The sequence below is a fragment of the Lathyrus oleraceus genome, chromosome 6 (assembly GCF_024323335.1).
Source record: "Lathyrus oleraceus cultivar Zhongwan6 chromosome 6, CAAS_Psat_ZW6_1.0, whole genome shotgun sequence".
NCBI classification, from domain to species: Eukaryota; Viridiplantae; Streptophyta; class Magnoliopsida; order Fabales; family Fabaceae; genus Lathyrus; species Lathyrus oleraceus.
In genome coordinates this window covers 353,780,518-353,794,199 of record NC_066584.1, presented here as the reverse complement: position 1 = coordinate 353,794,199, position 13,682 = coordinate 353,780,518, and the positions used below count along the sequence as shown (strand labels likewise).

General features: G+C 34.1%; 2 protein-coding genes across 2 annotated transcripts in view; both read left to right on the top strand.

The window, feature by feature from the left end:
• The window catches only part of LOC127097004 (SWR1-complex protein 4), a 41,821-nt gene extending 31,554 nt beyond the window's left edge, over window positions 1–10,267 (top strand). The window contains exons 7-19 of the mRNA XM_051035525.1: window positions 6,451–6,500; window positions 6,619–6,686; window positions 6,831–6,923; window positions 7,025–7,066; window positions 7,629–7,778; window positions 8,086–8,187; window positions 8,932–9,027; window positions 9,161–9,235; window positions 9,368–9,422; window positions 9,526–9,560; window positions 9,689–9,772; window positions 9,873–9,935; window positions 10,028–10,267. Of these exons, the coding sequence (XP_050891482.1) occupies window positions 6,451–6,500; window positions 6,619–6,686; window positions 6,831–6,923; window positions 7,025–7,066; window positions 7,629–7,778; window positions 8,086–8,187; window positions 8,932–9,027; window positions 9,161–9,235; window positions 9,368–9,422; window positions 9,526–9,560; window positions 9,689–9,748 (826 nt within the window). The 3' untranslated portion in view covers window positions 9,749–9,772; window positions 9,873–9,935; window positions 10,028–10,267. The remainder of the gene's footprint in view (window positions 1–6,450; window positions 6,501–6,618; window positions 6,687–6,830; window positions 6,924–7,024; window positions 7,067–7,628; window positions 7,779–8,085; window positions 8,188–8,931; window positions 9,028–9,160; window positions 9,236–9,367; window positions 9,423–9,525; window positions 9,561–9,688; window positions 9,773–9,872; window positions 9,936–10,027) is intronic.
• Window positions 10,268–10,925: 658 nt separating this feature from the next.
• Window positions 10,926–12,614, top strand: LOC127097005 (uncharacterized). The gene is made up of 5 exons (XM_051035526.1): window positions 10,926–11,394; window positions 11,563–11,681; window positions 11,759–11,947; window positions 12,012–12,063; window positions 12,309–12,614. The coding sequence occupies exons 1-5, from the start codon at window positions 11,095–11,097 to the stop codon at window positions 12,420–12,422; spliced, it is 774 nt and encodes a 257-aa protein (XP_050891483.1). The 5' UTR covers window positions 10,926–11,094; the 3' UTR covers window positions 12,423–12,614.
• Window positions 12,615–13,682: the final 1,068 nt, after the last annotated feature.

The following is a 13,682-nucleotide window of genomic DNA, read 5'->3' as shown; positions in this document are numbered from 1 at the left end:
TCGCTCATCTATTAACTTGGAAATAACCAAAAGCGATCTAAAAATAACCCTTTTCAAAAGAACAACAATAAATTTAATTCAACATCAAGTGTTTTCCAAATAAAACTTAATTGAATACAACGTGAATGCTTGATCCAGCGTCAAGTACCTATTTCATTTAATTCACACATTTTGTTTTATTCAACCTCAAACACTTGATCCAACGTCAAGTCATTTTCAAAACATTTGTACAATAAACCGGATGAAAAAGGATGAGGTTTACGTACTTGTCCACACCATTTCTCAAGTACTTGGGTTGTCGGTCGTGCCTAACTTATGATCTGATACTTGTCCTCCATTGAAAAATACTTAACAATAAACGAGTTTAATTCAGTTCTCTTAGGATGAAAAAGACAGGTCATGATGCACTTGTTCTTTCGACTCCCGAGTATTCTGATTGTCGGTCGTACTTAGCTTATGGTTAGATTCTTGTCTCCCTCTAAGTACCAACGATTAAACTCGCCTTACAAATTTCATAAACAAAAACTTTTTAGGATGAAAGAGAGAGGTAAGGATGCACTTGTCCTTTCAGCTCCTGAGTACTTGGATTGTCATATGTACTTAGCTTGTGGTCTAATACTTATCTCCCACTTTAAAATCAATCACAACCAATCAAATTCAATTTTCCACCTTAGGACATTCAACCTTTTCATAAAGGACATGTTATTTCCGTTCTACCGCAATACAAACAATGCTTAAGCCTCCCATGTGCGAGCATACAAGCAATGTTTAACTGCTAGAATACGATCCAAGCGCATTCATTCTATTGCAAAAAAACAAATGCTTAATTCTCTCATGCGCGAGCATACAAGTAACTTTAATGCTAGAATACGAACATTAACATTGTTCATTCAAAACAACCAACAAATCCGTATTCTCTACCATGAACTGTGGAGCTCTGATTTTCTCATTGCACTATGAGAATACGTAGGCACGAGGGTTCGAATTCTTGTTGAGCATATTAATTTATAAACTTATTTTTCCCTTTTACCATTTGCAAGTAACCTTTAGGTAGTAACATTCATCCATGCAAAGAACAATCAAAACGGTTCCCATTGAGTATACCGGATGTGATGGATGCATAATCGTCTCTCGAATCTGCTCTCGGTTGTGACGACCATTTTTATTTTATTTTAAGGATTTTATCGATATTTTCCTCTTCCTTTAGAATAAACAAAGTTCGGTGGCGACTCTGTATTTTTCGCGGCACGACCATGTGTCATGCCTAGTGCTTCTTCCGATCAGAGGAAGATTATTATACCACTCTAGGATTACCAGAGATGATGCATTGGACACGATGGTTGAGTATTTAGGAGTTGTTCTAGATGATATCCTGAAGGAGATATAAGACATTGGATGGTGTCATTTCTAGATTTGGATTCATATAGAGGTTGTATGCACACCATCTGACTACGGAAGATCATGCTGATAATGACGATTATCTGATTATGCAACATAGAGCATATGCATTGAGGACATACCTATTGTACTTGGTTGGCACGTCCATATTTATGGACAAGAATGTCTATTACGTGGATTTGATTTACCTCAAATACTTCAATGACTTAAGCATATTCATGAGTAAAACTGCGGGGTTGCTTGTTTGGTTTACCTGTACTCCAAGTTAGCTAAAGGTTGTCTTTGGAAGACCAGACATATGACAGCTAGCTGCACATTATTGATGATAATATATTTGTATCCTTTCTAGTTTATCAACTATTTAACATTTGTGCTACACCATTACTAATAATTCGTATGTATCATTTTCAAACATGGATCCTCCAACACTTCCCATGCATCTTCGACTGGTCATATATTGATGACTATATTGAGGATATGCAACATGCTTATGCATTCATCCCACTCAGATGGAATCAGTTAACTGAGTCCTTTAGAGTGTATCTTGACCGCAATGTACAAGATGATATACGATTCCATCCATACAACCTTCATCGTCAGACGCGTCCCTTGGATGACATAGGCTTCTAATTTGGATGATTGACTTGTGGGTCATGTCTGATGTATCCACATAAGCATGAGAGAGTCACGCGCTAGTGAGGGTATATGCAGGTTCTTATAAGAGAACCCTTTGTGTTTGCACCTCCTGCCATGTCCCATAGAGATGTACATGCCATGTATGATGATTTCCTTAATAATTTGGTATTGGCCGAAGCACGAGGTAGCGTAGCTCATAACAAATGGAGTTGTGCATACGACCATTTCCAGTGATATTTCAGAGTGTCACATCCTTACATGACATCTGATGTTGAGGAGGGTCCAAGTAAACTAACTCGTCAGAAGATATTAGAGGGGAAGCAAACTAGGGCAGATCATGCACTTAAAATGAAGAGACCGAAACTTTAAAAAAATTAAAAATAGAAACACCAAAGTTACAATTAAGGAAAAAATGTTCAAATACATATTAATTTGTTAATTTAAGAAGAAATATGATATGCACTATAAGTTTAAACTAATTTTACATTGATAATCAATTAACTATATGTATTCTCAATCAAAACACATATATATTTTAAAGGGTTAAATAAATTTTTGGTCCCTCTAAATATGGTCAATTTCACATTTAGTCCCTCTATTTTTTTTCTGCAAAAAATGGTTCTCGTAATATTTTTCATCCACTCTTTTGGTCTCTCCTACTAACCGGTCATTAACAGAAGCTGACGTGACATTGTCATATGAAAGTTTTTTTTGTAATTGGACATACACATGACTGTGCCAGCGTGACAAGATATTGACATGACATACCACATAGCTAAAGTCAATATTGTTCATAAATCCAAAAAAAAATGTAGTTAATAGTTGACTAAAATTGCAGCTAATCTATGGCAAATACATTGCAAAAATCCTGGTTAAAAAAAATGTAAAAATAGAGCAATGCTCTGTCTTGTCTTCGCTTCATGAGCTACAAGAACTAAGCATGTCAAGGACCGTCTTTTGGCATAATAATACCAACCATGAAAGCACCAAATAGTGCAGAAAAGAGTTTTCCATATGAAACAACACAGGAGGTACAAGTTTTCAATCATCAATTCTATTAACTATAAATATCAAGTGGTTGCCTGCATAACTCAGGAAATTCACTTGCCATTTGCCAGATTTCACTTGTAAAGTCTTTCCTGTGCATTTGATTATGAAGTCCATGTATATTGAAAAAATTGTCAACTTAACCGATAAGATATGTTAGGTGGATTATTTGTGAAAGATATTTAAATTCTTATTGAACTAGATGCTCTTGTTATGCATGTATCAATTTAGTTCGTATTGGTCTTTTTAAAGCTATATTGAGGTCACAATTGAAAACTTAAATTACACAAAATAAATATTGTTGATAAATCTTAAGTTATCACAGTAAATTAGGGAACTTTTTCTTGTTACCTTACGATGTAAGGTGAATCTTTTGAATTGATATATTTTATTTTTAGAAATTTTATATTTTAAATTGTGTTTTTATAGAGTTTAAATTCTAGTTATTGTTATACCGATATCACAATTAATATAAATTTCAAATTTTAGTTTTAATTTTATATAACAATTAATATAGAATTTAAACAACAATTTATTTTATATATATATATATATATATATATATATATATATATATATATATAATATATATATATATATATATATATATATATATATATATATATATATATTATTATACTTAAAGGCACGCAAGAGCTGTATTAACTGTAGTTCGTTGTTTTTTCCCGGTTCAAAATTTTGGCGCTCGATTTCAAGAACAAAGCATCGAGTGCTTGCGAAATCTTTGATTTGAGTTGAATAAAGAAACCCTATGGAGCAGAACTCTCTTCCTCATAACGAGTCTCCGAGAAAACCGAATAGCATTCCTCAGAAGGCACTGTTTTGTTTTTCAAAAAAGCATTTTCCATTTGTTTTTCTGCACCTTAGGGTTTAACCAATGTAACGTTTTTCAATTTTCTTGCGTTCTTGAATTTATTAGGATAATGATATTAAGGGTGGATTGGCACCTCTTATGCCTGCGGTTGATTGGAAAATAAAGCCTCCATCAGATAAAAAGGTTCTGTTTTTTTTTCTTTGTAAATTTCTTTAAGTTGTTTGTTAGTGCTGTGATTAGTGTGAATAGTTATGCAGCATGATGGTGTTATTGGTTTTGATCGAAATTAGGGTTGAAAAGTTTACGAGTTTGGTTCATTTCTTTTAGATTGAGGAGTTTATGCATGGTGTAGCATGACACCTCTGAAAAAATGTGTGTCCGTAACTTTGTACTTGTGATTTTGTTTAATTTATTTATTTTTTCAGATTATTGTTGGTATCAACTTGTCAGTGTCGATGTCGAGTGCTTTATAGCGATCCCCATTCATGCGTGTTGAATTGTATTATCTACTATTTCCCAGTTCTTTATATAAGTATTTTGAAGTGTGATTTAAGGTTTTAATTCGTTTAGTTGGGAGCTTTGCTTATGAATTTAAACTTACACAAGTGTTTCAAGTGATTTAAGGTTTTCTTTGTCTTTCTAATGCTATTTTATATTTACTTCCCATTCCCGATTTTGCATAATATCTTGATTTTAACTACCCTTGCCTAAGAATTTAAGACAGTTAATCATTGATATGACATTGAATTTTATCTAACCAAGTTTTCTAGAGTTTGATCCTTATTGATCCCATTATTCCAAACAAGAAAAGCTGAATTTCAGCAATATGTTGGGTGGGTCTGGACATTGTCTAGGCTCATGATCAAATGGCTCTTGTATGAGGTGTGTTAGATATAAAACAGTTCTGTGTTTTTGCGCAACACCTTAAGTTTTTATGATATTTGTTTCATAACAGTATCATCACACATTTTAGTTTTTTCTCATTCAGGTCACTTGGCAATGGCTTCCTTTCAAACATTCTGCTCGTAAAGATGATCTTCAGCTTAGCCATTGGGTAAGTCCATCTGTCAGTTTCAGCCAAATTTATGTTATCTTATCGAAATATTGTCGTGTCTTTCCATGATAGTAAAGAACTCGTTCCAATACACATCCTTACACTGCAGCCAAACAGATTGCATGAAGTGTTCCCTTTGTTGCCAGAATTATATGCCAGATTCATGAGAACCTCAACTCTGCTGCATTTTCGATGATGCGGATATTGAGGGAATGGGAGAGAGCTAAAGAATCAACGTGGCATGGGAATCAGAATGTTGATAAGTGGGTTTTTGCCAAAATCCTAATGAAAACATGTTTTGAACAAAAACGATTAGATGTGTCATCACGTGCCTTTGAGAGGATGGACTTGTATGGCAGCATAATGATAGTATTGCCGGGGCATGTCAATGATCCTAAAATGGCAACCCTCCATTTGGTAAGGACACTCAGGCCCCACTAGTCAGGGTGGCCTGTTTAATTGGAGGTGAACCACACCTCAAATATTTAGTTTGGTTTCTAGTGACTAGTGATTATTATTGAGAAACATAAAATAACTAGTTGTGTAAAAAAGGAAATGAAGAAATATGCTTTCCTATTCATGATTTGATTCATTAATTGGAAAATAGGCTTTCCAATTCATGATTTGATTCCCAATTTGATAATGACAGCCGCTTTTGTTGCAACAGGTTAAAGTTGTAAATGGTGTTCCACCATCAGGGGACTATTCTTTTGCCAAGTATAACATGGTAAATGCTGGTTCAGTCTTTAGCTTCATGATGTCTGCTCTGTATTTTTCTCTATTGACTCTAGTAAATATCTTATACTTCAGGACTTAATGTTTGTTTGCATGCTATGATGCAGTCTGTTGACATAACAAGATACACAGATGAGGAGTATGAGAAATATTTGGCAAATCCTGTAGGTATCATGTCTAGATTTCATGTCTAAAATTGTGTTGACCTTCACATTTGAGTTTGCTCAAACAACAGTTTTTGCAATTTTAAATGCTACAAAGAACTGAATTCTGTGTGATGTATCATGTTAAGGTTGCTGTTGTTGCTGTGTCTTCAACGACCTTCATTGTTAGTATGTATATTGAAAGGCCTTTTTTGTGTATATAACCTAAAAGTTGTTCAATTGCTGGTTGGTAAATCTTTTATATTTTTCTAGTGACTAAGTTAGCTGTAAATAAATGATAGATTTTATGATCTATTTGAAAGGATCTGTATATCTGAACCTAACCGTCACGTAGCATCTGCATCTTTTGTACACTTAATTGTACTTCCTGTTTGAAAGCATAGCTGTGTAATTCTGTGTTATTTTAAGAGTTGGAATTTGCTAGACATTTGACCGTTCTTACATCTCTCCGTTATGGATTGTTTAATGTGTTTCTCTCTTCCATGAATTATATTTATGTAGAACTGGACCAAGGAGGAAACAGATCAACTGTTTGACTTGTGTGATAGGTTTAATCTCAAATTTATTGTTATAGCTGATAGGTTTCCTTCATCTCGAACTGTTGAAGAATTAAAGGATCGATATTATAGTGGTATGGATATTATTTTCACCAAACCATATATGCTGCATTCAGTTTTCATTTCCTTTCATTCCTAGTTTGACTAATTAGAGACTACATGAGAAAATGACATATTTTCCTCACCATGTAGTATCTCGGGCTATACTAATTGCTAGGAATCCATCTTCTAGGGATGGTGCTGTGGATCCACTTGTTAAGGTGTGGTAACTTTTTGAACAAGGCACTGTTCTCAAGCAAACTCTCATTTGTTTTTTTGAGCACACTGTTTCGTAAAATTAATTCTTTCCAGCATTAGGATGTTGTAATGTGGGTTTAGTTGCTTATTCTTCCTCCTTAGTGTAGGAACCATATAACGTTTCACAGGAGATCAAGCGGAAACGAGCTCTGTCTCTAATCCTCTCTCAAACAAAACGACAAGAGCGTAGAGATGAAGAGGTTTTTTTCCCCCTTCAAACCAGTAATATTTATGTCTGTTATAAATATACATTCAGAGGAAATGAGATAATTATAGGTATTCACTACTGTTTTATATGCAGGTACTTGCTGAAGCAAAAAGAATTTCTGGATTACGCATAAAGGTAATTTTAACTGTTGTTTTTGTATGAAACTTACAATTACAGGTGGAGAGGAAGAGGAGAATTTTTTTTTAATGAAAATAGTGATAATATTATGCTGTCAATAGCGCCGCTGCTCTAGCATAGTGTGGATAGGGTTCAGTGCGATGCTTTAGGCCTGCAAGCCACTGTCAGTAATAGCGGTTGTTGAGTCCGCTAATTACAGCCTCAAACGCTATTGTGTCTGCTATTAGAGTTTTGGGGCAAAATTCTTCAAAATCCTTTTTTCAAACCATTGATATAAATATCAATTCAAACTCTTTTAAGGACAATGTTTTGTTCATCATTCTGTTATGAATTTGCTCACAAACAATCATTTTGTTCTTCTTCCTACTTTTAGTTAGAACTGTTTACTCATGTAAATTAATGCCTATATATTCACTAAGAATGGGTTTTATGATAGTTTCATTGGATCAATTGGGGCAACAAAGTTTGTTGAATATATAAAATGTTTACACCCAAACTTTGGATGAACTTGTGCAAGTGATTAGTGATATCTGATATTTGATTTTGTTTCTTTTTTTAGGTTGCCGGAGAGTCTAAGTCGGTTGCTGCTTCAAATTCTAGTGCAGATGTTACAGAGAGGGCCAGCCCCAATGAAACTGTATCTCTATCAAATATGCAACGCCGATCGGCAGTATTGCCTTCCACAATAACGAGAGATAATCTTGGCTCGGTAAGTTAAAAATAAGGTTACCAATTATTTATCATGTCTCTTTTCTGTTGACACTTGTTAACACCTTCCCCACCTCCAATCCACCTGTTCCCCAGAACCAAAAAACAAAGAACAGAATCAAGAAGTGTAGAATAACAAGGATTTTCTTGATCAAGTTTATGAAAATTTGGTTGTAGAGGGCTAGAGGCTTACATTGAATATCTGAAATAACTTTTTCTTTTCCATTGTGAACCACAATTTTCAAGAATATGTTAATACCTAATTGTCTATTGGTCAAAACATAATCTGATAGTGCGATATATTTCAGACTCATGTCTATTTAAGAACCGACGCACTTGCTTACATGATGAGCAAACACTTATCAGTTGAGTATCAGACTAGCCTCCAACAAGCTTTTCGGAGACTTGGGGTTTGTCTTTTCTCCTCTTTAATGCAATTCATATATTTCATTTCTCCCTAGTGTTGTCATGTAGTAGCCCTTGATCAATATTAATGACATATTGCCCTTGCATTCTTCATTTCAAGATGTCTGAGACTTTTCAATGTTTTTGTTCAACTATTAATTTGGAGTTTTTTTATTTATGTTTTGTATTTGTTTTTAATAACCTTCCAGTTCTTAGGGGAAATAGACCCTAGTTATCCGAAGTTTAGCTAGAAGATATGTAAAGCCTGACCAAAGATTGTTTTAGTCAGGAATTAAACTCGGGTTCTCTTAACAATTTGTCCTTAGCCTCATAAACCTCACATGCCAACCACTTGGTTAATTTGTTCTTTTGTTGAGAGTGAGGTTATGATTAACCTAAACTTTCAAAAAGCTCTTATGGTTCCTCTCTTAGAGCTTGACTTGGTTTGCCTTAGCTCAAGTAGTGTCGCTTAATAGGTTGATTAAGAATAATATTTAGGCATATAGTCAAATTATCCTATTATTGTGGAAGCCAGTGTTAGAGATATAATAAAGAAACTATTTGTGTACTATTATTTGTTTTGAAAGAGATTATGCATGACCAAATAAGACACTTATAATGAAATAGAAGAATATATTTTACTGACCAAGTTGAGCTGCTTTTTCCGTCAATGAATGTAATCCAATCATCCTAGCAAACTACACGCGCCACCAGATAATAATTTTAATTTCTTTGGACTATGGTTGCAGGTCAATCCGACACCAAGGGTTCCATCAATAACTGTTTGTTTTGAGTATCTTAAACTAAGAAATGACATAGTAACTTTCACGAATCTAATAGGTCAGGTATGTTGAAATTTCCACCTATGCTTTTTTAAAGGAATTTAGTTCAAATTCCTAAGCTTTTGAAATTTATAAAACAATACATATGTTGGCTGAAATTTTAGTGGGGGCGTGTGACCCCATACCTATGCTGTAGATCCGTCGCCTTCAGCTGCAGAATGAGGCGGCCAACGGTTCATCTTTTCGTGATGGTTCACACGGAACATTGACGGTTAGAATATTTTGGATATTATTTTTTACTTTGATGCTTTAACTGTTTTCAATGTTTTAGGCTAGTGATTGTCTAAGCATATTCTATTATTTTTCTCAAAACCTAAGTTTGTGATTCTTAAACTACTGACAGCATTTGCATCGTGAAGAAGATCTGGATTGGATTCCTGGTAAAACAGACTCTGGGGGTAATAACAGATTAGTTTTGCTTTCACCTGCTATGTGATTTTCTCATTTTTGAAATGTCATCTACGTATCATTAAATGCATGCGTGTAATTAACTGGTTTCAGGGGCAAGAACTGGTAAAAGGGATCAAAAGAGCAAGGTACACATATCTGTTAGTTAATTTTATTTTTAAGTATCCTCTCTTTATTCCTACATGCTTATAGAATTTAGACCAATGCCAGAGCACATAAGTTGTTTTTTATAATCTTGGAAATGGTACTTGTAAAGGCGTCAGGACAACGTAAAAAAGCTTCATCAACAGCCCAATCAAAAAGAAAGAGAAAATAAAGGCCTCAGATCTGTAGATCCCTAGTAAGAGTTAGAATTCACCGCAGATCTTTTGTTCAACGTTATTGTGTTGCTTTGTTAGTCCACTGTAGTCACTGAATGAGTTTTGCATGCTTTCCTTTAGGTGGCAACCGGAATGAATTTTAAGATTTCTAGTGCTCTTTTGATAGGAATAATGCATCTTGTGGTAAGCAGCAGTTAACTCAAAAAACTCCTAGCAATTATGATTGTGGTTCCTTTAGTTTAGAAAATTATTGCTAGTTTTTTTTAAATGTTTAGTGCTAAATGGAGCAATGAGGTTCATATCTTCAACAAATACCGGTCGCCAGGTGCTAGTGACTAACCAAGCTTATTAGGATTTGAATGTAATTGGGTTTAGGAGTTGTGAATATTCCAGAAGTTTGTGGATGTTTACGTTATCTGTCAAAATACCTCAAATCTCAAAGCGATTATATAAGGATGTAGAAATTGGTTTGTATGGAGAAGTTGACGGAACAATTGACAAGCCTAGGGGAATATTATATGGGAATGAAAAATTAAACTTGCAAAAAAAAACACAACATTCATTTTGTTCCTCATATCATGCATGATCAATAGAAATATAAGAGAATTTCGCAATACGTCCCTAAAACATGAGGATTTATCAGTAAATTCAAGCGTATATGGGTAAATTGAGAAATTCAAGTTGGATTTTTTTCTTCTTAACCATCCAAGATTAACGAAGGTGTTCATTTTGAATCGTGGAAGTTGTAATAGATTAATGGGGATTACAATAAATGAAGTTTGGAATAACTAATTGATGAACTTAGTTGATAAAGCTCATATCTTTTCCTGTCACATAATTTTAGCACAATGGTTATGCGAAATTATTTATGCACAACGCAGTTTTTTGAAGAAATGTTGAATCAAAATTGTGAAAAATAGACAAAGCAAGATTAGCTGAACATATGTAAAAGTGGATTGAGGTTAATAATATTGAGTTGTTAATTTAATAAAGTTCCTTGACAAATACAAATTTTTATAGAATTTTCAAAATTATTAATCAACAACATAGTTTGAATGAAAAGAGGTGGTGTAAAGAGACAATCTTTTAATCAATAAGTTAGTATTAACCCAAGATTAAAATTCAAGAGCTGTGGTGTATTAGAAAGCCTCAGCTGTGTTGGACCACTAGTTGTGCCTATCATCCCTTCTTATACTGTAGAGTCCAACTCATCCAACACACTCTGTGGACGAAGTTGAACAGGTTTTTGATAAAATTGAATTAATCATACAAACGCGCTCATGTCTCAAAAACCAATCATTTTCTTCTTCGTTTAATTCAATGCTCATACAGAAGGAGTAATATGCAAAACCTTCTTTCATCTGTTTCCCCTTCACCTCTTCAGGCTTATTCTCTCCATACTCAAACTCACACTTATCTTCTTCACCACAGATTACGCAAACATGATCTGCTTAAGCCTCACCGTGCTGTCAAACAGCAGAGCCAACCTAGCGTAAGAACTTCATGGCCTAGCGTATCACTTTCGCTTTTTGGTTCTGGCTTCTTATTTGGTCCACTGCTCGATGGACTCCATTCAAGAGTCGATCTTGTCGTGTACAAGTCCGGGTCTATTGACATTGGTCCACTTCATACCAATATCTGGGTAGGTTTCAACTTCAGTTTCTTGTCCAATTACAATGCACCCTTGTTCATATTATACAGAAATTATTTCTGGAAATATGATCCGCAAAAACCATCTAAATTTAAGCGTTTGGATGTGTTCTTCTGGATAATTTATGCAGTTTTATCTGTCTTATCCTGATATTGATAGGTTCCTCCATTGTTGGGGTTGTTTTACTGCTCGATTGGTTTGCTTCAACTCTACCTAGACGAGAAGGTCCTAAACAAGGTTCAAGAGGGAAGTTTAACAAAAACAATTGCCTCCCTGATGTAAGTACTCACTGCAATATAGATATAACTTATACATAAACACTTATCATGATAATCATATGATTTTCTCGTCTTAGATTAGTGGCGCTGTTCATAGAATCAAGTGCTGAACTATACAAAGCGGGAATAGCAGACAACACTGAGGCCTACATATTGTTTGCTGCTGCAGAGTTTCTATGGTTTTTGTTGGATAGAACACAGCCAGGCTTCACCCTAGCATGCCTTGTTGGAGTTGCTTGTCCACTAGCTGAGATACCCTTAATGAAGTAAAGCATTATTCTTTCCTCTCCCTGTTAAATTTGTATACCTATTGATGTCTTCTTCTTTCAGGTTCCTTCACCTTTGGTACTATCCTCAAGCCAATATTGAAATCTTTGGCCAGGTAATTCATGTTACAAACACTTTCACCAGTAATAAGTGTTCAAGAGTTATGACTTGTGAACCACGACACTAACATATAACATAGACATGACACTGACACATCGACGCAGATAATAAGTTGAGAAAATGAATTACGTCCTACACAATTACGTACTACAACATGCTGAACACAACATAATCTTAAGTGTAAAACTTGCAAGGTTGTAAAACAAATTGTAATGAATTCTATTCTATTTCTATGTGTAGGGGCTAGTTACTTGGACTCTCACTTGCTACTTTGTGTACACACTGTTCTTAATTAATTTGTCACGGTGGTTCAGAACTGTTTATGCCACTCAAACAGAGGAGTCTGATGCATAAAACACTACAATCTGACGTTGCCGTTTATTCTATTCTTTAACGGTCCATCCTTCTATTTCTAAAACTAAAACTATGTTTTTGATTATTCTTTTTACAATTTTTAAAATTTCTTCTCCAACCAATTTTGTTGATGTAGCATACTAGCATCATAACTAAAGAATTGTCATAATAGAAATTGGATTCCATGTTGTCTGAGGGAGCAATGGTGAGAGTTGATCAAAGATCCAACTATTTCACAAAATACAAATTTTAATTTTTGTTTTATAATTTAAAATATTAAATTTTAATTTAAACCATTTAGTCTTGATTGGACTATCAATAATATTTCAAATGCCTAAATGTGAATTCCTTTGTACAACAAGAAAACCCAATCTTATGAGCTATTCCATATGAGTCGACCTCTCAAAGCCTTAAGCCTTATAAAATATAAGTTATGAAGCATAAAGATTCTAAATTTAACTCTGACATTAACATGTTCACATCGTTAATAATTTGGAAAAATAAATAAATTGTATGTAATCTTAAATGTTGGTACAAGCGTCTAATACCGACACGAACACATACACAACTTTTTTTTAGAGGTGTCGTGCTACATAGAATATAAGTGATGAACCTATTTGAACTATAATTCTTTTAGAAGGTTACCCTTTCCACCATTATAGTGCCTCTCACAACTCAACATAAAAATGTTTATGTATCTCTGAATGCACTTAAAATCATACTAATAATGATGGTGCAAGTGAGACACCCGATATATTTTTTCCAAAAATTGTCCGAAAATGCACATCTCAGTTGGAAGGAAAATGGGAGGCTCTGTTTGATTCTGCAAGGTTGTCTGCAACATCGATGAAGGAGTGGTAATTGGAAGGGTTAGGCTCCGTTTGATTCTTCAAAGGCTTTAATACTTGAAATATCTGAAGTATGAACTTATTGGTAGACGCCGAAGCCATGGATATTGTATCTTTCAGTGGTTTTAATTTAATATTGATGTAAAATACAAAGAATATTTAAAACTTTTCATAATGGTTTGGAAGAACATATAAGGGTGAAAGAGTAACTTACTTTTTAAGACATTTACTTAGCATGATAAAAGGTTAAAAATAGAAGAATTTAACTTGTCATCCTAAACCCTAAATCCCAAATTAGAGCAATTTTATAATTATAATCTTTTAGATGAATTTTGAAAATTTTAAAAATTTACAGATTTTTATCGGAATTTTTTCAATCTATAATGGAAATTTTGAAAATTAAATTTTTTTT